The sequence below is a fragment of the Mirounga angustirostris genome, unplaced genomic scaffold (assembly GCF_029215605.1).
Source record: "Mirounga angustirostris isolate CCGP_5_RB_7025 unplaced genomic scaffold, mMirAng1.0.hap1 SCAF_7, whole genome shotgun sequence".
NCBI lineage: Eukaryota > Metazoa > Chordata > Mammalia > Carnivora > Phocidae > Mirounga > Mirounga angustirostris.
Genome location: NW_026991715.1, coordinates 95,655,417 through 95,678,958, shown reverse-complemented (window position 1 = coordinate 95,678,958; position 23,542 = coordinate 95,655,417). Strand labels below are relative to the sequence as shown.

The following is a 23,542-nucleotide window of genomic DNA, read 5'->3' as shown; positions in this document are numbered from 1 at the left end:
CCCTTACCTCCTGGTATTGTTGGTAAATCCTGTGCTTGTGTACTTTCAGAAGAGAGTTTTCTGGGCTTTTATCAGATTTTCAAATGGGTCTGTGGCACCAACAGGATAAAAACCACAAGTGACACCCTCTGTATGTGTATATTGAACTGTTTTGTGTCACTTGCTGTGTCCATGATCTCCTCTAATCCTCACAATAATCATATGAAGTATGTACTAGTATCCCATTTTACAGATGAGAAAACTGAATCTTAGAAGAAAAATGATAGTTTGTCCTACTGTCATGGCCGATAAGCAATAGAGTGTGGATTTGAATTCACATCAGATATCAAAGCTCATGCTGGGAGCCTTGGGAGGGAGTTCTGTTCAGTCACTAGGCTGTTATCCGGCAACTTCCTGCACTTGTGGTGGTGGCTTGGGTGGCCCCAAGTACCTGCTTGGCCTCTGCCCACTTGCCTGGGGAGGAGCAAGTTAGAGGTGGCCCCCAAGCTTTGCTGGGGGCCTTCTGGTCTTCTAGCCACTAGCTTTCTAATGTGCCCCAGCCCAATGGGCCGGAGGAGGAGGAGCAGGGCGCCCTGGGGAGGGGAGGGCGGGCCCTGAGAGGGAGTTTGAAAAGAGGAAGGAAGTGGGGCCCGGTGGAGCGCCTAGCCACCCCCTGGCTGCTTCCCCACAGAACGACAGGAGGCCCCTGCAGCTCCAGTGGCCCAGCCATGGCCCCCTGGCGCAAAACTGACAAGGAGCGACACGGTGTGGGTAGGTGTGGGCATGGGATCCCCAGCAGGGGGAAAGGCAGGTGGCCTGAGAACCACGCGGTGGAAGATGCTGCGGCAGCCGGCAGCACGGGCACGGGCGGGGAGCACTGACCCAAGGTCCTGGGCTCAGTGACTTCCTCAGCTTGCTTCGGGCCAGCTGGGCGGGGAAGAGGAGGCAGGGGGGGAGGAAAGTGGGCACCCTGCCCAGTCGGCTTTGCCCAGCTGGTGCCCTCTCCCACTGGGCACAGACTGCTATCTCTCCCCAACGCTTCTGCAACTCCTAGATGGCGTCCAGCCCTGTGTGGCTTTGTGTGCCACAGTCCCAGTGTTTCCAGGGGTGGACTCCATCGCCCCATGTACAGAATTGGCCTCATAGAAGAAACAACTGCCCTCTCCCCTGGCCTGGCCTAGCCAGGCCTGGCCCAGCATGCCTTCCTCCACCCCTGTCCAAGGCGACACCCATCTGCCGCTTCTCCTGCCTGTTTCTTCTGGGTCAGATGATCCCTGATTTGGTAGAGAGGGTCCAGAGGACTGTACAGGCTTGGGGTGTGGGGTTGGAGGATGGAATCCTTTACTCAGCCCTGGAGAACCTCTGGGGAGAAAGGCTCCTGCCAGGTTATCTGGGGATATCCAAGAAGCCAGCTTCAGCAGCTTCAGCCATCTAAGCTCCCAGAAGCCTCTGCCTCAAGCTCAGGGGCGGAAGTGGTGGCTGGGGGAAGGGAGACTTCAGGTACTGGGACTCTTTCTACTAAGTGGCATCTGTGGTACAGCCTCTGTAGACTCACTGTGGTTTTCAAACATAAGTGTAAATTTGAAAACCGCTGCATGGTTTCCTACACAGGCAGATACCAGACGCTACCCCAAAGATGAGCATTGAACAGGTCAGAGGTTGGAAGACCCAAGCCCCAAGATAGAGAGAAAGAGAGAGAGAGAGATTAGATACGGGGAGTCCCAAGGCCACTGTTGGAGAAACACTGCCCTGGAGAGTTCAACATTTATCTCTTCACTTGCTGGGCTCTAGGCACTATGGAGTATTTTAAGATAAATTGTCCCCATCCAGAGAACAAATAATCTATACACTTGAGGGGGCTCAGTTTCTCCATCTATAAAATGACAAGTTTGAACTAAAACCAACAAGGACCCTTCTCCAACTCTGGCCCTTCCACCTGGGGGTATTGGGCTGAAATTCTTCTCAAGGGAAGGTGGGAACTGTTAAATAGGGCAGACCATTTTAGGTGGAGAGGCCAATGTAGTACAAGAGATGATAGCTGGACACGAAGGGCATATCCAGGAAAGAAGAGAGATGTTCCTTTCACCTGACAGGAACGGTTGTGCTTAGAGTAAGCTGGAGTCACATTTTGGAAGGCTATAAATGCCGGGCTAAGAAATTCAGACTTTTTCCACTTAGGCAAGGGGGAGCCAAAGCACCTTCCAGAACAGATTTGTGCTGAAGCCAGTGTGGAGGGAGTCTGGGTGGACAGAAAGGCAAAGGTGCCTGGGTGGCAGACAGGAGACAGTATTAGACCAGGTAAGTAGGGCAGTAAATGGGGGAGATTGAGTGGTGCAGAAGAGTCCTACCCTTTATTCCAAAGGCTATAGTGCATTCCTGCTGTGAAGGCCCTGTGCTGTGGTGTGAAGATCATGGGCTCTGGTGACAGACTGCCTGTTCTTGGATTCCAGTTTCTAACACTCTTCAGCCCTGTGACGTAGACAAGTTACTTACTCTCTTCAGGCCTGTTTCCTTGTCTGTATAATGGGGATAGTAATAGCACCTGCTTCCCAGGGTTGTTGTAGAAGTAAAGGAGTTCATCGACATAAAGTGCTTAGAATGACAATTATGGGGGCGCCTGGGTGGCTCAGTCAGTTAAGCGGCTGCCTTTGGCTCAGGTCATGATCCTGGAGTCCTGGGATCGAGCCCCACGTCCAGCTCCCTGCTCAGCAGAGAGCCTGCTTCTCCCTCTCCCTCTGCCTGCCATTCTGCCTACTTGTGCTATCTCTCTATCAAATAAATAAATAAATAAAATCTTTTTTTTAAAAAAAAGAATGACAATTATACAAAGCAGTCCTCACTAGATGTTATCAATTATTATTCTTAGACCTTGTCCTCTGCATGGGGGTTTAGTTGAGGACATGACATCACAGGATGGGACAATGTTACAGGATGGAGTAGTGTTCCCACCTCCCTAGCAGAGGAAATCCTACTTAGGTGGTCAGGGATTGGGAACTCCATTAGGCACTAGGCCTGGAGGCTTCTTGACCTGATGGTATAGCTGACATTTTTCATGCCTACTTATGAAAATTATATTTCATAGGGGGTCAGAAGGCTTATGACCCTCTAGGGATCCAGAGAGCATTTGGAAGGTGCCTGCTCATCAAAGGGGGTTTCTTTTCTCTGCAGATGAATGCTGGACTCTTTCTCAGGCCCTGGGTAGATGGAAGGGAAAGGAAAAGTTTAGGTTATGATGAGATGGGGGACTGGAGTCATGGGACAGAAAGAACAGGGACCTAACAGTAAGGAGTCTGGGTTTTAGTTCCAACACAATCACTATTTGCAGACAGACCTATCATCTAGTTTTCTCATTGTAAGTCTAGGTATTAAATTTTTCTATTTTAGGGTGTTCTTTTATGAAGAGCATTGGAGATAATGAGTATGGGGGCTTGGAAGAAGACAGAGAGGAACATATAAAGGATTAGGGGGTTCTCTGAATATCGTCAGAATCCCAGTCAGGCCTAAAACACAAGGAGAACCTGAGCTTTGCTTTCCTATTTGGTTTCCTCATCAGTGCTGGTAGCATTAGCCAGCCTTCTTCTGGCTTAATTCTCAAGGACTGCTTGTGTCTGTCTGTCTGTCTCATGGGCTGGCTTTACATGAGACCGCTTCATCACCAGAACCACTGGCTTCTTTCTCATCTTGTGGTCTGGTGGGCAGCCCCAGGTGACCTTCATATAGATGCCTTGTCAGATTATTTTTCCTTCCTTGATGGAACATTAACATGCGATCCATTAGAATTCCAGAGAGTTCCAGAAGTGGGATAGAACAGTATGACTATGAAGTAAGAAAAGGCACAGACTGCCTTTGAGGAGATATGTATAAGGTTAGAAGCTTGGGCTGTGAAGTCAGAACTGATTTCAAATCTGGGCCTGTTTCCTCATCAATAAAGTATAATAATGATAATGTGGGTCTCATGAGACTGTTGTGAGGATTAATAGGGGTAATTCATGAAAAGCACTTAGTAATGTGGTTGGTTCAATCAAAGTTAATAACTAAGGTCAAGGGGTTACCTAATAGTTGCAGAGCCAAATGAAACACAGGGTAATGCACCCTAACACCAGATTCAGGACAGTTATGCCTTCCAAGAGTATAGTGTTTTGTGTTTACGAGACCCATTCTCATGCAATGTCTTTGGCTCCAGAACATCTCTGTGAGGCATTATTTCCATTTTACAGATGAAGAAACCAAGACCCAGAGTTCACATAATTTAGAAATACTTGGGCTTGGCCTTAAATTCAATTGACTTTAGATCCCAGGTCCTTTGCACCACACAAGGAGGGAATCCAGGAGGGGGGACATCATAGAAATAGGCAGCATGTTGGAATGTATGTGGCATTTGGGTCAAACAATAAAATTCTGCTTTGGTTTTAGTAGATGTTTGTAATGAAAACAAAATAAAACAAAACAAAAAACAAAACTTTGGAGAGGTAGATTACAGCCAGACTTTGAAGAGCTTTGAATGCCAACCTTGTAAGTTTGGACTTCATTCTGTGCACAGGGGAATTTTTGACCAGGCATGTCACCTGTAAGAATTTAATATAATTAATTGTGAGAAGGGCAGGGATTGAACATAGAGGTACAAGAACCGAAGTGGGTGAAAATTACCTGTCTCCTGACTGCCTGATTAGTTAACCCTGGAAGAGTCCACTTAAAATTAACATTTACTTTGGCCTTTACTATCTTAATCCTCTCTGAGTCTCAGTGATGAGAGCTTCCACCTTGGAGGAGAGAAGGGAGAGCAGAAAAGGAGGAGGTAGAAAGAATAAGTAACAGTGTCAGTTAGGAATAAGTGTGATGGGTGATAGAATACCTCCAAAACAGTGGCTTAACCAAACTAGAAGTTTATTTCTCCCTCAAATAGAAAGCCCAGAAATGGTCCACGAAGAGGTGGCAGAGCAATTAATTGTCTACTGCACTGCCTCCTTAGCACCAGGCTTCTGCCTCCTGAACCTCGCTAGTTGCTCAGGCTCCAGCTGTCAGGTCCCCCCTTCCAACCAGCAAGAAGGATGAAGGGAACAAGAAGGGCATGGCCTTTCTCTTTAAGGACACTTACCTGAAGGTCCTCTTAACACTTCCTCTTGTAACCTGTTTGCTAAAACCTAATCACATGACTGAACCTAGCAAGGGTAGGTAGGAAATGTAGTCTGTAATGCAGGCAGCCATGCACCCAGCTGAAAATTAGGAGTGCCATTCCTAAGGGGAAGACGGATATTGGGGATGATATATTAGTTTGCTTAGGGCTGCCATAAGAAAGTGCCACAGGCTGTGTGGCTTAAACAATAGGAATTTATTTTCTCACAGTTCTGGAGTCTGGAAGTCCAAGACCAAGGTGCCAGTAGGTTGGTTTCATTCTGAGGCCTTGGCTTGCAGAGAGCTGCCTTCTCATTGCTTTGTCTTCACAGGATCATCTCTGTGCATGCTCACCCCTGGTGTCTCTTCCTCTTAGAAGGATGCCAGTCATATTGTATTTGGCCTTACCCTAACAGCTTCATTTTAATTTCATCACATTAAAGCCCTGATCTCCAAATATGGTTACATTCTGAGGTACTGGGGATTGGGACTTCGACATATGGATTTGTGACCCTAGGCAGGGACAACAGTTGAGTCCATAAGGATGACCCATGGCCTATGGTATGACATTTGGGGACTGTAGAAGAAGGCTTCAAGGCCAGGCTTCTCAGACAGAGAGTGAGGATAGAAAAAAAAGTTTCCTTTACCCTGAAGCTGGGCCAGCCAGGGATGATTTGTGTGGGAGCTTCAGTGATGGCCAGAAACCTCTCTGCAGGTGTCTCTGCTTATAGGTGTGTACCTGTGTGTACCTGTGTGTGGGGAGTATTTGTGGTGCCTTCTAAGAGCTGTGAGGGGGAATCTGTTCTATGCCCCTCCCTAGCTTCTGGTGGCTTCCTGGCAATTCTTGGTGCTCCCTAGCTTGTAGAGGCATCATCTCAATCTCTACCTCCATCCTTACAGGGTGTTCTCCCCATGTATGTGTCTTCCTCCAAATTTTCCCTTTTAATAAGGACACCAGTCTTCTTAGATTAGGGCCCACCCTAATGGCATCATTTTCACTTATTACTTCTGTGAAGACTCCATCTCCAAATAAGATCACACACTGATGTACTGGGGGGTAGGACTCTAACACATCTTTTGTTTGTGGGAGGGGCACAATGCAAACCATATTAGGCTCTGCAAAAGTAGAAAAAGGGTCTTTTCCACATCTTGCCTGGGGAATACAGATGAATCTGAGACCACCTCCACATTTGGGAATGCAGGTGGTGCTGTTGCAGTGCAGGACCCTGGACAGAGCTTGTCCATGCCCAAATGGACAGATTTGGAGTGGGCAGTGGGCGCTTGAGTCTCTTGCAACACAGACTCTTATTAAAGAAAAAATCCATTCAAACTGGTTCAGTTAAAAGGTATGTGGTGTGTATGTGTATGTGAGGAGGAGAGTGGTTTATTTTTAGGATCAGGCGAAATCAAACAGAAATCCAAGAAACCTGAAAGGCAGGCCTCCAGAAGGGCCTGAATGAAGGCAGCCCTGGAAACCTCTGCCTTCCTTCTCATGACAACCCAGCTTCTCTTAACACATCAGTTCTCCTTGCTCTCCTAACCAACTCCTTCTAATTCCATCACTCCTTCATAACTTCAATATTCTGATAACACCATAATAGTGGCCCCAGCATGCCACCCACCCCAACTCTGCATGACTTTGCAGTTCAAGTACCCACCAAATCTTCTCTCTGCATTTATTTGTTCAAAGTTCTGAGAGAGAAGTCTGAATGAACTGACTCACATTTTCAAGAAAGGCCACTCAGATCAGAGGCCATTGCCAACCCAGAAGTGGGCCCCACTCTGTTCAAGGGGCTGCTCCTAACTGGTCCAATACACTGTGGTTATGGCGTGGGGACACAAGGCTTGCTCTCATCTAGCAGGAGCCATGGGTGGGCACAGATGCTTTGAGTAGGAAGCATGAGTAAAACATGCATCCCAAACACACTCAGGGAAGATCTCTACTACAAAGGGTCCAGTTATACTGCTCTTGTTGCCCAAGGTAATAATCAAGGAGGAAGGATAGAGAACATTGTTCACTCACTAACTTGTTCACTCATTTACTCCATTTACTCATTCACTCTTCATTTATTTCTTAAATATTTGTTCAGCATTTCCTATGTCAGGCACTATGCTAGATACTGAAATTACTGGAATTAGGCCAATATGGTTCCCACACTGTTGGAGCTTATAGTCTAGTGGGGAAGACAAAAAAGGACTGTGTAGACAAATCAATAAGCATATAATTATGATATATGCCATTGTAATAAAAATTTGTTCCATGAATGAGAATATTGGAAGGAGGGCTCTTAAATTGGATGGTCTGGGAAGGCCTCTAAGGGGCAATGGGGAAAAGAATTCCAAAGGAAATACTTGGAGGGATCTTAGTACATGCATCTTTGTTAAGGAGGCCAACTATATCTTTGGACTGGTCCCCAGAAATTCGTCTGGTGAAACAAACAAAGATGTATTGGAAACCTGATTCCATCCTACTACCAATTCTTAGGTGCCTGGCCTCCCATTTTCTTTTTTTCTTTTTTTTTTTTTTTTTTTGTTATGTTAGTCACCATATAGTACTTCACTAGTTTTTGATGTAGTGTTCCATCATTCATTGTTTGCGTGTAACACCCAGTGCTCATTGAAATATGTGCCCTCCTTAATACCCATCACCGGGCTAACCCATTCCCCCAACCCCCTCCCCTCTGAAACCCTCAGTTTGTTTCCCAGAGTCCATAGTCTCTCATGGTTCATCTCCCCCTCTGATTCCCCCCTTCATTTTTCCCTTCCTTCTCCTAATGTCCTCCATGCTATTCCTTATGTTCCACATATAAGTGAAACCATATGGTAGTTGTCTTTCTCTGCTTGACTTATTTACCCCAAAGATACAGATGTAGTGAAAAGAAGGGACACATGCACCCCAATGTTCATAGCAGCAATGTCCACAATAGCCAAAGTGTGGAAGGAGCCAAGATGCCCTTCAACAGATGAATGAAGAAGATGTGGTCCATATATATGATGGAAAATTACTCAGCCATCAGAAAGGATGAATACGCATCATTTGAATAAACATGGATGGAACTGGAGGGGATTACGCTAAGTGAAATAAGGCCTCCAACTTTCTAATGCTTCAGCAATTTGGGATTGTTTAGAAGTGGCTGCTGGGTTGGCTCTTCGAGTCCACATAAGGAGATTGTCCTAACCCCTAGGCTTGTGAGATCCTCACCAGTTAGTGGCCATCTTGTTCCCAACCTTAATGTTTGTATTTGAATAAGCCTTAACAAACTGTGTTTGCTAAGCTCTGTTTTTTCCTGAGATCAGCATCCTTATATTGCTGCTGTATGTTGAGACTGGCAATGTAATCACCATAATATTCTAATTCTTGGACCTTTGGACTTTTGTTTGTGTGTTTGTTTGTTAAAGCTTACAAACCTTTAATTTAATAGTCAGTTACACATGGGTGCCACAGTCTGTGTTTTGCAGCAAATGTTCTGCAAATGGGAAATGATAATGCTTATCACCATCCAACTCCAGAGGAATCTGGGTAGAGACTCTACAAATGTTCCCTTTAATAGGCAATTTCTCCTTTCTTCCTACTTCATTTAATTGATGTGAGTTTGGATTGGATTGAGTGGTGGCAATGCCAGGCCTGAGACACCATGATCGGCATGTTGGGTTGTGGCACAAGGACATACATAGTGCCAGCTGAACCCAGAGGGTTTGCTTGGGGAAGTGGCATTTTGCTGTTTGCCTCACTGGGTGGTAGCAGTAGGGAGTTGTCTCAGGAAAGAATGTTCTGGGTAGAATAAACAGCCAATGCAAATGTCCTGAAGAGGAAGTCTCTCTAATGTGTGGGAGTCTGTGTGGCTGCTGGAGGAGAGCAAGCAAGGGGCAGAAGAGTAGGAAATGAATTCTCCAAGGGGAGGTTGTAGTGAGTAGAGCCTGGTGCACGTAATGACTAGAGCTTTTACTCTAAATGGGAGGGGATGGGGCATTGTAGGGTTTTCAGTAGAATGGCAGAATGTTCTATGTTGGTTTAGCAGATTATTCTGTTTTATGGATACTTAAATGTGAAAGCAGGGAGACCAGCTAGGCAACTACTTCAATGACCCTGGCAGGAAATGGTGGTGGCCCACACCAGGGGGCAGCAATGAAGGAGGTGAGATGTGCCTAGATTCTGGATGTGTGTGTTGTAGGTGGAACAAATGGGATTTTCTTCATGGATTGGAATTGGGAATGAAAGAAAGAGAGGAATCAGGAGTGACTCCAGGGTTTTTGGTGTGAGCAGCTGGAAGAGTGGAATTGCATACGGGACTTCCTTCATTAAACTCTTGATTTGAGTTCTCATCCACCTTGTCATAAATAATAACATTGCCTCACTTTTTTTCATCATGGGACCTTTGCAGAACATTTGCGGTACCATGTTTAAGCACCCTAAGAGGTGTGTACTTTTATCATCCTTTCACAGATGAGGAAACTGTGGGGAGCTGAGACCTTCAAGGTCTCACTGAAATGCAACCACTTTCAGACAGTTTTCTTACACTTCAATCTTGGAGGTACCTCTTCTGTTTTACTGAAGACTCATTTTGCACTTTGTCTTTTAGTTATGTAACCACAAGTCATCTCTCTCACTGGATAGCATATTGTCTGAGGGCAGAACTGTGTTTTGGGGTCAAGTCTGAGTCATCCAGCTGTAAGGGACTAGCAGGAACATGGTACATCAGAGAAACTGAGTGTTATTGTAACCTGGAACCCCTTGGGAATCCAGTGGAAGCTATACACTCTCTTCTTGCAAATTTGCACTTGAGCAGTTTTGCATTTCAATTTCATCAAGGCCTGTTCATGGAAGTGAGTTAAGTAAGGGCCTGATAAAAGTACTCAGTTATTATTTCATAAACCAATACAATAGACACAGCTAAGGCATTCTGCCCAAGGTGTAGATTTTTGGTTTTGGGAACTGTGAAGAACAAGAAAGCTATTTTTTTAAAAGATTTTATTTATTTATTTGAGAGAGAGAGAGAGAGAGTGATAGAGAGCTGGGGGTGGGGTTGGCAGAGGGAAAGGGAGAAGCAGGTTCTCCACTGAACAGGGAACCTGACATGGGGCTCCATCTCATGCCCCTGGGATCATGACCTGAGCTGAAGGCAGATGCTTAACCGACTGAATCACCCAGGCATCCCAAGAAAAGTGTTTTTTTTTTTAAGATTTAGTTATTTATTTTAGAGAGAGTGCAAGAGAGAGAGTGTGTACACAAGCAGGGGAGGGGGCAGAGGGAGAGGGCGAGAATCTTATGCAGACTCTGCACTGAGTATGGAGTCCAACGTGGGGCTCAACCTCATGACCCTGAGATTATGACCTGAGCCAAATCAAGAGGTGGACTCAACCAATTGAGCCACCCAGGCACCCCAGGAAAACTGTTTTTATTGTTTATTCATATCAATTAAATTCAATAAGCCTGTACTAAGTGATGGTCCTGAGCTGATCCTGATAAAAATACAGTCCTTGCCCTCAGGAAGCTTAAAACCCAGTAGTAATCTCTCTTTCTTCTTTTTGCTTGAGGCATCAAACAACACCGTTATTACTACTAATGTCCCCATTTCACAGGTTGGGCATGGGTGCATCTTTTGTTTCATGTTGCCATAGCTCTGCCATCACCCTTATATTTTCTTGCAGCCTCATGTTGAATTATTTGGCTCTTCCATAGAATGTAAACTCCATGAGGGCAAGACAATGTCTCTTGCTCTTCTCCAGCACAGAGCAGGTGCTCAATTAGTAATTGTTCATTGGGTGGATGGTTGGATGGGAGGGTGGATGGCTGAGTGTGTTGGATAAGTGTGTAGATGAATGAGTGGGTGGGGGATGGGGGTGGGGAGGTGACAGGGGTTGGAGGTTTTCACTTTCTGGTGGCCTCATAAGATTCAGATGGACTGAATTGCCCTATCTTGCCTTCATCTCCTCAACCTTAACCCTTCGCTGTCAGAAGGCTGGGTCCTATGAGAGCAGCACAGTAATAAATGGGGTGTTCTTGAACTCTTCCCCAAATATCTGGACCCTTATAGTTGGCCATTGCCCCAAACCCCGTTCTCACCCTGGGACTCTATTCACATGGTCTATTTCCTTTACTAGGACTGTGTACACATCAAGCTAATTTCCCCTCCCTCTTCCCTGCCCTTACCACATTTTTCTCCACTCGCCTCCTCTGGGGCTCCCACTCCATTTCTTCCCCTTGCCCTCCCTCTCCCCCTCCCTCTCCCCCTCCTCTCCCCCTTCCTCTCCCCCCTCCTCTCCGACTCCCTCTCTTTCCAGTCTCACTTCCTTCATGGGGCCCCTCTTGATCTCTCTCCTCTGAGAGTCCACAACTGTTATGACCAACAGCTGAGCCCTTTACTTTTAAGACATTTCTTGTTTCTTGTGGGCTTATTTTGTCTGTTCAACTAGATTTCACAAAATCTCCAGGACAGCAGGATCTATCCCCTCTCACCTTACTTTTCTAACATGCAGGATTCAGCGAAGTGCCCAACACTCCCTGCAATAGAGGTGAGGGGCTGAAGAAATTAGCCCTTGATTTCATCATAAAGCCACTCTTCCAACTCTAGCCTGTGAATGCGTGAACTCGTGTGTGAGTGCATGTGTGTGCACCTATAGCAGCACTGTAAAGGAAAGAGTGAATCCCATCATGATATTTTAGAGCAGTACTTACCAACTTTGACACTGTTGACATTTGGGGCCAGATATTTCTTTGTTATGGTGCTGTCATGTGCATTATAGGATGTTTAGCTGCATCCCTGACTTTTACCAGCAGGATGCCAGGAGCTCCTTCACTTTGCCCCTCCCCCCCGCCCCCTCTGAAAATGTCTCCAGACATTGGTAAATGTTCATTTGGGGCAAAACTGTCCTTAGTTGAGAATCACTGTTTTACAGAACTCATGGCAATTCCAACTTTTTCTTGTTGGCTGGGCATGTCACTTTGACTCACTAAAAACTGAGTACAGTTGTATGCAGTTTGGCTCCTTCCTGGCTATGTCAACCTGGACTATTCACTCAATCTTACACTACCTCAATTTCCTCATCTGTAAAATGGAGATGACAATAATTGTACCCCAGAATTATGGTGAGGATTACATAGGTGGGTAAAGCCCTTGGAATAGTGTCTGGTACACAGAAAGGCCTCGGTACACAGAAAGCCTCTCCTGGGCTGTGGAGGAGCACCTCCTCCTTGGTTACCTCAGTCTGTGATTCTCCCACTTTATTCACTACTGACTTACATTGGATGTGAGCTCTGGCCTTGCTGCTGGAAGCTTCTGCTGGGTCATCACAGTTGCCCTCCCTGATGCAACATCAGGATGTTGCCTTGGTGCTGAACCCGTCAACGCCTTGCCCAGAGAGTTCAGGCAAACTGTTTATGCATTTTCAATGAGTGCGTTTCACTCAAATTGAAAGCTAGTTCAGTTCCCCCCTAGAGCAGAGACCCTCCAAAGCCCAGCTCAGAGACTAGATAAGTGAGCTTCAGGCAATTACATTCTTTTTCTCCATTATTGTTTTTGTTTCTCAGATGCATCAACTTGTCCAAACTCTATTAACACTTGCTATTTGCTGAAGCTTTTGTTTTCAAACATGTCAGCAAAGAGCAGGGCCCCAGACGAGGTATGAATCCATCCTAAAGATCACAGGGCACTTGATGGCTACAATCAAAATTGGCACCCAAGCTGGGTCAGCATCTCCTGAAGTAGTCTCAAGAAATTCAAGAAAGAGTTTAGCCAGAAGAAGGGGCGTACTTGCCCTTCATGTTCACATCCCTTCAGTTCAACAAGTATTTATTAAAGCACAGTAAATATTGATTGAACTTCTACTGTGGGCCTGGTGCTGTTCTCAGCACTGGAAATTCATTGGTAACAAGGCAGACTGTCTTCACCCTCATTGATGCTGGAAAAGAGAGGAAATGAACAAGTATAGTATATGTGTATATACTATATATATGTGCACTTATACACATATATATGTGTGTGTGTATATATATATATACTAAGTATATATCCAGTACACACACACACACACACCTACATCTATACAGACATACACACAAACACACTAATTTATAACATCAGAAATGGGCTAGTAAGGGAAGCAAGGACTTTGGACTCTGATCTGGGCTTGAATCCACTTTTTACCACTTTCTAGCTGTGTGGTCATGGGCAAGTTTCTTAATCTCTCTTTGAGTTTCTCATATGTTACATGAGGGTAATACCTTGGAGGAGTACTGTGAAGATGAAAGGAGGTGATATTTGTAGAATGCTAGGGATTTTATCTGTCTTATCTGTCACTGTCATCCCAGTACCCAGAATAGTAACTAGATGCACAAATGAATATCTATTGAAAATCATATATGCTTCGTACATAATATATGCCCAATAAGCGTTTACCATTTTGGGGAGGGTGGCAAGCAGTGTGTACAGTAGTTAGACGGTAGACTTCTGGATCAATCAATTGACCTCTCTATCTAAGTTATGAGGTGGATAAGTTTTTTACCCTCCCTGTGTCTCAGTTTCCTCATCTATAAATCCAAGAGAAACATTGTACTTATCTTCTAACATTGCACAAACTCCAGAGACCCCACCCTAGTTGTTTCTATGAACTTTGTGCTATAACAGTGGTGTTTACTTTTTCCTTATTTCTCTCAAGTTGGGTTCCTGATGAGCAGTGTATCTCAATATGTTTACATAGAATTGGTGGCTAATCAGTGGATTCTATTTCTAGGGTTGTTGGAAGTCTCACCTGTCTCAAAGTAGCTGCTTCCACTGGCTTGCCAACCTGGATTTCCAACATGAGAGTTCTCATTGGGTTTAATGAGTTCAGATAGCCTTAGTACTTTCAACATCCGTTTGGTCCTCAGCTATAAGTATTTTGGTCTGAGTGGACGTGTAGGTAACCAACTGCTGCCTTGGTTCCTGAGTATAGTATTTTGATACAGGGAGAGGTCAAATCCTTCATTGGGATGTGTCAATATTCTCTAGTGTTTGGAGACCTTATATGAAAGAGGAAGCTAGAACGTTTGTCTCTGGGAATCCTGCCACCTGCCACTTGTCTATCTTCCTTGGGTGGGCATGAATAGGGTGGAGCAGAATGATTTCAGTGATTTTTACTTATTTTTTGTCCTATATCTTCCTCATGTTTATCTGCCCCTTTCATCCGTTATTCAAAAGTTGACAGTGGTTAGGCCTATAGGGAATAGGGAAGAAGGTGATCTGTTTTTACACTGGTCAGAAATAACTCAAATGAGGATCATAGATAAGCAATCAAACTTTAGCAAACAGTGGCATTCTGGTTCAAAGTTTCCTGTTAGTCATTTAGAAAACTTAACAGAATTGGGTATTGGTATGCAAAGCCACTTCCTTTGTCAGTTATGTCTGCTTTTCCCCAAATGGAGCCTTAAGAACAGAGGCCCTTATGCAAAGGCAGAAATACATTTATAAATTAAACAGCAGCATCAGTTACTTTCATTTTCATAAAATGTGAATCTTTGGAATGAATATAGACCTTCATGTTGAATACTGGGCTTCAAGATCTGTCCAAGACATCTTCTTAGGTTGATTGATTGGAACTTTCTTACTTGACAGAGCTGGATGGAACAAGGAAGAGATTCCTAAGGAAAGATGGGGAGGAGACAGGGAACAAAACACAGTCTTTCCCCACCTTCTAAATATCTGATGGACAGACCTAATTTGCTGGTGCTTCAGAGGCCAACTCATAGATGGTTTTCTTCTGTTAGAAACCTCAGTTGCCTCCTTGGCCCTGTCCAGGCTTGTGACAGGCAGGTTCTTAGCCAAATTTCTGGGGTTGGAGGAAGCAGGGAGTGGAGAGTCTGAGTTAGGGCACCAGCAAGCTGGAGTGTGTCCAAATATCAGCAGCCTGTGTGGGGACAGGGTTTGAAATCAGGCCAAGTGTAAAGGGAATGAAGAAACATGCTCTGTTTATGCAGGAGAAGAGATTCTTGAGTCCCCTAAGGGCCTTCTCAAGGTTTGCTTTTGAACAAAGGATTAATTTTATTTAGTGTTGACCAACAGTGTCATTTGTTGCAAACTGCAGGGAGGCAGATTTAAAGGTGACCTAAAGAAGAGCTCTGAAGGAGGTCTTCTGAATAGATTGCTTTAGGAGGTTTTATAATGCTAATAAAGAGAAAAATGACAACCATTTATTGAGGACTTACTATGGCCTGAGACAAGTCAAGCCCTTTGTGTCTTAACCTCAGCTGAGCTTCTTAAGGACCCTGCAAATTAGGGACTATCATCTCCTCCATTCTATAGTTGTGGAAAATGAGGCTCAGGGAGGTGAAGTTGCTGCTCAGGCAGGCTTTCCACTGGCCCTTACAGTGATTTTTGTGGATTACAAAAAAACATCCCTCCCGTTCCCAGAGAAGGTACAGGTCTTGCAAGTAGATCACAGGTTGGGTACTAGCCTCCAATGCTCTCTTGCCTGGGTAGCCTGGTGCAAGGCAAAGCCTGTATATCACATGCTATCGCTCTGGGCTTGAGGCCAGAGCCAACAAAGAGTTGAACTGGGCTCAGGAGCCACATCTCTCTGACTCCAGATAGACTCTTGGCGCCCAAGTTTTATCATCTCTCAGGATGGAGACTTTGTTATGAATACCTACGAAGTCTAGTTGGTCTCTTGGTGAAAGGGCTGATTTGTATAGGTGTTTGGGCTAAATAGCCTGTAAGTTTCCTCTTTTCCCTTAGAGAATGTGGCAAGACTGAAGCATGAAGCAGGGTCTGGTGAACACCTGAATAGTGCCATCTAGGTTTTGGGGAGGGGCGGGGCGGGGCGGGGTGGGGGCAACAGATATAGAGAATGAGCAAGGCATAGGGCTGGGTTTGAGTCCTGGCTCTGTGACTTACCACTAACAGGGTAAGGGAAGATTCTGGGTGAGCCACTCAAACCCTCTGAACCTTATTTCCCTCATCTATAAAATGGGGATAGTAGCTACCTCATGTAGTAGTTGTAAAGACAACATGAAAGGGCAACTGAAAATATGCTTCTCTGGGACACAGTGAAGCAACATTATAAATACCTCTTGTTTATGTTTGAGAACAGTTCTGATCTCATTTCTTCTTGAAGGCCCCTCTTCACTGATATGATTACTGCTTTCACTCCATCCATAAGTTTTGGTAGGTTGTGTTTTCATTTTAATTTGTCTCAAAATATTTTATAATTTCCCTTATGAGTGCTTCTTTGATCCCTTGTTGCTTAAGAGTATGTTGTTTGCAGGGTGCCTGGGTGGCTCAGTCGGTTAAGCGTCTGACTCTTGATCTCAGCTCAGGTCTTGATCTCAGGGTCGAGTTTGAGCCCTGCATTGAGCTCTATGCTGGGCATGGAGCCTACTTAAGGAAAGAAAAAAGTGTATGTTGTTTACTTTACACATAGTTGTGAATTTTCCAGTTTTATTTCTGTTATTCATTTCTAGCTTTGTTCCTTTGTGGTTGGAAAAGTTATTTTGTATGATTTCAGTATTTTTCATGTATTGAGATATGTTTTGTGGCCTAACATATGGGCTATTCTAGAGAATGTTTTATATGCCCTTGAGAAGAATGTGCATTCCACTGCTGTAGGATGGAGTATCTTGTGTATGTCTGTTAGGTCTGGTTACTTATAGTGTGGTTCAGGTCCTCTATTTTCTTACTGATTTTATTCCTACTTGTTCTATCCATATTGAAGTCTCTGATTATTATTATAGAAGTGCCTAGTTCTCCTTTTAATTGTGTCAATGTTTGCTTCATACATTTTGGTGCTGTGTTATTAGGGATATATGTTCATAATTGTTATATGTTCTTGGTGTATTGACCCTTTTGCCAATATATAATGCTCTTTTTTGTCTCTTGTAACACTTTTGACTTAAAGTCTGTTTTGTCTAATATTAGTATATCCACTATAGTGCTCTTTTTGTTACCATGTGCATGGAACTTTTTTTTTTTAAGATTTTATTTATTTGCGAGAGAGAGAATGAGAGACAGCATGAGAGGGAGGAGGGTCAGAGGGAGAAGCAGACTCCCTGCTGAGCAGGGAGCCCGATGCGGGACTCGATCCCCGGACTCCGGGATCATGACCTGAGCCGAAGGCAGTTGCTTAACCAACTGAGCCACCCAGGCGCCCTGCATGGAACATTTTTTCTTTCACTTTGAACTTGTGTCTTTGGATCTAAAGTGAGTCTTTTGTAGATAACATATGGTTGGATCATAGTGGGTTTTTTGGTTTTGGTGGTGGTGGTGTTTTATAATCCTTTCTGTCAATCTCTGCCTTTTGTCAGAAGGGTTTAATTCATTTACATTTGATGTAAACACCCATAAAGGATTTACTTCTAATATTTTGCTATTTGTTTTCTATATATCTTACATGTTTTTCTGTTCCTCAATTCTTCATTACTACCTTTAATGTTTAATTGATTTTTTTCTAGTTTGCTGATTTGATTCCTTTCTCATTTACTTTTCTCTGTATTTTTGTTGTTGTTGTTATTTTCATAGGAATTAATCTGGGGTTCACAATTAACATCTTACAATAATAACAATATATTTTGAGTTAATACTAACTTAGCTTCAATAGTATACAAAATATCTGCTTCTGTACAAATCTATCTCTCTCCGTTTGTTGTTATTGTCACACATTACATTTTTATACATGATGTACCCGTTATTGTAGATTTATAATTATTGTTTTATGCATTTGTCTTTCTAATTGTCTATTAGCAATGGACCTCCCTTTCTGTTTATCTCTTAACTTATTCATTTTTGAAGGATAATTTTGTGAGAGAGAGAATGCTTGGTTGAGGTTTTTGTTTTTTCCTTTTAGCACTTAAATATGTCATCCCACTGCCTTCTAGCCTCTGGTTTCTGAAGAGAAATCATTTATTAATTTTATTGAGGAGTCTTTGTACATGATGAGTTGCTTCTCTCTTGCTGTTTTTAAGTTTCTTTCTTTGTCATTGGTTTTTGACAGTTTGATAATTATGTCTCAATGTGGATATCTTTGTGTTTATTTTGCTCAATCTCACTGAGCTTTTTGGGTTTGTAAATTCATGTCTTCCATCAGATGGAAGTTTCTGGCCATTATTTTTTCAAATATTCTTTCTGTTCCTTTATCTCTCTTTCCTCTGATTATGGAACTCCCCTTACGTGAAGTTGGTGTGCTTGATAGTCCCACAGGTCACTTAGGTCTTGTTCATTTTTCTTTATTCGTTTTTCTTTTTGTTTTGCAGTCTGGCTGATCTCAACTGACCTACTTTCAAGGTTATTGATTCTTTCTTCTGACTGCTCAAGTCTGCTATTGAGTCTCTCTAATAAATTTTTCACATTTGTTATTGTACTTTTTACCTACAGAATTTCTGCTTTATTAGTTTGTCATTTCTATCTATTTAATAATATTCTCTGTATTATGAGACATTAATCTTTTGGTTTTACTTAGTTCTTTGCCCATAGTTTCCTTTAGCTAGTTCAGCATATTTAAGACAATCAATTTAAAATCTTTGTCTCAAATCCAATGTCTATCCTTCTGTGGGGAATTCCTATTATTTTCTTTTTGTTCTCTTGTAAATGGGCCATCCTTTCTTGTTTGTTTGTTTGTTTGTTTGTTTTTATGCCTCATAATTTTGTGTTGAAAACTGGATATCTTGAATATTATAATGTGCTAACTCAGATATCAAATTCTCCTCTTTTCCAGGACTGGTTGTAGCTGCTTAGTATAGGCTGTAGTAGTTTGTCTGTCTAGTGATTTTTCTAAAGTATTTTTGTGAAGCCTGGTCACTTAAATCTCCAAATGCCTGGAGTTTAAAGAAAAAAATCTGGTGTTTGTAGCTGGACTCTATGTATGGATAGGGGCATACCTTTAATATGTAGCCAGACCACTTGCAACTCTGCCTTAACCTGCATTTCCTGCCATCATGGAGCTTGAAGGTCAATCAGAGTTGAGAGTTTAGGACTTCCTCCCATCCTTTCTTAGCATGTGTCCAGATCCATGCATAGCCTTCTAGATCCCCTGGTATACGTGGGTATTGTATAGTCAAGATCTATCCATGTTGTAGCAACTATCAGTACTTTGTTCCTTTTTGTGGCTGAAGAATATTCCATTGTATGGGTAGACCATCTTTTGTTTATATGTATGCTAGCAGATGAAAGGCTGAAGGGTGTTAGTTAAGCAGAGGAGTGATATAATCCCATTGCACTGACTATTGCTCTTGCTGCTGTGTGTAGATTGGATGGAAGGAGGTAGAGCACATGTGAAAAGGCCCATGAAAAGGCTATTGCTCTGTGTCTCTAATCCCAGTGGTCTCCAGACCAAATAGAGGCTTACTGCTGATGAATCATGTGACCAAACAGGGCAGAAGGTAGATTGAACTAAATAAGAGGAATCCTGAGTCTTCCTGGTAGTCTCACCATTGATTCAATTAATTTCCTCTCCTCTTGGTCCTCCAAAGTGTAAATAATAAATAATAATAAAGGACAAGCTCATAGCTCTAGTCCTTTAGGGAGCCCACAGACAGATCAAAAAACAGACAACTACAGTTTCTTGGAACAAGGTCCTCTCTGCTCCCTCTGGCTCTAGAAACCCACACAAAGGACGTGGAATATCATTTTCAAAACTGCCACTGAAATGGGGAGTAGAGAGTGGGACAGGAATAAGTTAAAATGCCACAAAGCTTTACCAGGCTTCAATTGCCTTTTTCTTGATTAAGCGTTTGCTTGATTGCTATAAACTATTGACTGTTTTCCAGAGATCTGATAAAGTTGATTCTGAGAGCTTTTGCCAGATTTTTCATTGCTTCTTTAGAAGGACAGGCCCTTGGAGTTCCTTACTCTGCCATTTTTGCTGAAGTCACCCAAAGAAGACTTTTTGAATGCATTTTGTTTTGTTGACATATGAGGAAACTGAGGACCAATGGGAGAGGGAGTGAATTGAGTTCCTACAGTTACTATCAAATGGATGTATTTTGAGAACATTGTGCTAAGTGAAAGAAGCCAGTCACAAAAGACCACATATTATATGATGCTATGTATATGCAATGCCTGGAATAAGCATATCTGTAGAGAAAGAAAGTAGATTAGTGGCTACTTGGGGCTGGGGGAGCTTTGTGAGGTGATGAGATTGTTCTAAAATTAATCATGGTGATGTCTTCACAATTCTGTGAATAAATCATTGAATTATACACAATAATTAATAAATTGGCAAATTATATCTCAGTAAAGCTATTCCCAAATAAATAAATAAATAAAATCCTTCCAGCTTCCCATTCTCTTGGAATAAAGCCCAAATCCATCACATGGCTCTGTTTGACTTGGTCCCTACCTCTTCAGCCTCATCTTGCGTCACCCTCTCATCTTTTATCATACTCCATCCATAGCAGTTTCTTTTGATGGTCTCTGCATATGCCAAGTGTCTTCCTTCCTTAGGGCCTTTGTACCTACTGTTCCTTCTTCCTGAAATGCCCCTCCCTGTTGTCTCCATAGCTGACCTGCTCAAATACTTCATGTATTAGCTCAGGTAGGCCTTCCCTAAGTACCCCAACAAAAGTTGATGTGTCATAACTCTCTACCAGGCCCTATTGTTTTCTCTTTCACATGTCTCATATTTTGTACACTTATATTTATTTCTGTGTTCACCAAAAAAGTAAGATCAGTGCCTTGCATATGCCTGGCACATCGTACCCATTTACTGAATGTCTGCTGCATGAATGAATGATGACAACATTGTAGGATCATACTGTCCTCTTCCTTAAGAGTCTTTCCTTAAATAAAACTCCTGAGAGTCTTTCCTTAAATAAAACCACATGCATTGTACCCTATTCTGTTCTTGAAAACCTCCCAAGCTGGTGGTTTCATTCTAGCCTTTGGAAAGTAGGCTGCATCCCTAATCTGGATGAACAATGTGACCTGGTCCCCACTTAGTGAGTGATGCTGAACAGGGCCTGTGCCCTGCAACGATACGTCATGATCATGTGCTCTAAGGGGTTAGCAGAGGTTCTGACAGCACAAGGAGGGACTCTGAATGTTCATAGCCAACTACTGTTCCTCGGGGACTGATAATAGAAATGGGAAGACAGGGCACATCCTTGAATGTTAGGCTGTTGTCACCAGGAAGGAGTAACTGGGGAGCAGCAAGTAGCTCATCATAGTGGTTGAGAATGTGGAAATTAGATACTGATTTTCCTGTCACTTCCTGGCCTGAAGACTTTGACTAAGACTTAGCACCTCTGTTTTCCATCTGTAAAATGGGATCACAGTTTGTACCTCACAGGGTTGCTGTTAGAATGGAATGAGATGTGCAGAGCACATGCCTGGTGCACTGGGAGAGGTCACCCTATGGTAGATGATATCAATAACCTCCTTGTCATGCAGACTGGAGTGCAAGACCTGTGCTGGGAAGGGTCAGGTTTGGTTATAAGTAGGGGCCTTTAGCAGCCAGGCTAGCCTTTCATTGACTCCTGTGGTAGGCAGTGGGTTTCTGCATTGGTCTTATTAACCCATGTAGGCTGCATGGGTGTCAGGTAAACTCAGGGACAGCAAGGAGGAGCAGTGATTCTCAGTATCCAGAGGTCTCACCATGCTGCCCCTCTCTTGTTTCACAGCCATATACAACTTCCAGGGGAATGGAGCCCCCCAGCTCTCCCTGCAGATTGGTGATGTGGTGCGAATACAGGAGACCTGTGGAGGTGAGTCACGGATGCCTGGCCCCCTGGCTGATGGTGTTGGGACTCAGCAGTACACACCTAGCACCTCTAGCCCTCTCTTGGAACCTGCAAATGTGTGTGGTCTGTTATGCATTTTGATAATATTAGCAATTAGAATTTACTGAAAATAATGCTTTGTTATTTAAAAAATTTATGCTTAGTAGCAAAGGCCTGACTTGTGGGGTTTGATGTTTTTTGTGCTGTCCATTTATCACAGCCATGGGGCTATTTAGGCCTGTGACATCCACCTTCTTTCTAATAAGATTATTAAGGGAAATCAGCACTATTAGGGTTTTGAAGAGCTCAGTAAATTATACCCTTGATTCCAAAAGGACTGCTATGCACAACTGTGTGGTATGGGCACTGTACCTGGTCCTGGGAGCAGTGCTCACACCCTGCATCAAGCTGGGAACCCTGTCTTGGGCAAAGTGGCATCTCTTTCTTCCCAGAGGTGCCATCCTCTTGTGAAGCCAAATGGCTATTGGGCTGTGTTCACCCATGGTGGTGGAGGTGGTAAGGGTGCTTTTTAAAATTTACACAAAAGCTAATGGCCTTGGACCCATAAGTCAGGGCATTATAAACCAATATATCACCTATGTCACTGATAAAATTGATACTGGGAACATGGCTAGGGTATAAGAGCCAAATGAACTTGCCAATATGTCAGCCACAGTCAGGCAGGCTCTCCCAGTCCTCACTGGCAGAGCAGGGCCTCCGCCGGTCTCCCCCTCCCTGGGCCTGCCTCTACTCCTACTGTGTGGGGAGCATATGTCCTTCCTGTAGCTGGGCAGAGCAAGAAGCAAGAAAGAAATGAGTGGCTCAGTTGGTTAAGCATCTGCCTTTGGCTCTGGTCATGATCCCGGAGTTCTGGGATGGAGCCCCACATGGGGCTCCCTGCTCAGCGGAGAGTCTGCTTCTCCCTCTGCCCCTCACCCTGCTCATGCTCTCTCTCACTCTCTCTGTCTCTCTCTCAAATAAATAAATAAAATTATATATATATATAAAAAGAAATGATTGGACTGAGCACCCAGGCACATCCCTCCCTCCGAGCTAATCCCTTAGATTAGAGAGCTCTTGTGCTGGGACAGGAGTGAGGGGTGGAGAGGAAGCAGGCTTGTTGCTGTGAAGGAGGCCCCCTCCAGGGGAAATAACCAGCCAGAGGAAAGGAGGTTGCTTACAGAACTAGCCGTGTTTAGATTCTTACTACATACTGGGGGCACTATGCTAACTTCCTTATAACATGTTAGTCTGGGCACTCCTCATGGCAACCCACAGGACAGGTCTTATCCCCAGTGCCAGATCAGCTATGTGTAACTTTCAAGGCAATTCTGCAGATTGACGCACACACATACACAAGCAGACACGTACACACATGCAAACATAAACACACAGAGGCATGTTCACATATATACACATATACAAACACATGTATACAAGCAGACACACACAATGCATGCAAACCAAAAAACAAACAAGCAGAAGAGCTTTTGTGGATTAGTGTCCTTGTTACTAACCTCTTCGGTTCTGGTTTTCCATTTTTAATTCTATTTTATTAGTTTTATTTTAATGTATCCTTGTAATAAGTGGCCACAATGCCTTTCTGGAAAGAGCTGGGCATATTAATTTAGTGAGTGATCGCCAATTTGTGAATACTTTGAAAATACATATTCAGTGTTCAGAAGTCTGTTAACATGATTCTATTTATCTGAAGCATTGGTATACAAAACAGCGAATTGGTATACAAAACACTTATCATGCCTACACCCA

At 43.6% G+C, this 23,542-nt stretch overlaps 1 protein-coding gene across 1 annotated transcript in view; it reads left to right on the top strand.

Moving 5' to 3' along the window:
• The first annotated feature begins 637 nt into the window (after positions 1–637).
• Positions 638–23,542, top strand: part of DOCK2 (dedicator of cytokinesis 2) — a 419,219-nt gene continuing 396,314 nt past the window's right edge. Inside the window, exons 1-2 of the mRNA XM_045901591.3 lie at positions 638–750; positions 21,674–21,757. Of these exons, the coding sequence (XP_045757547.1) occupies positions 708–750; positions 21,674–21,757 (127 nt within the window). The 5' untranslated portion in view covers positions 638–707. The remainder of the gene's footprint in view (positions 751–21,673; positions 21,758–23,542) is intronic.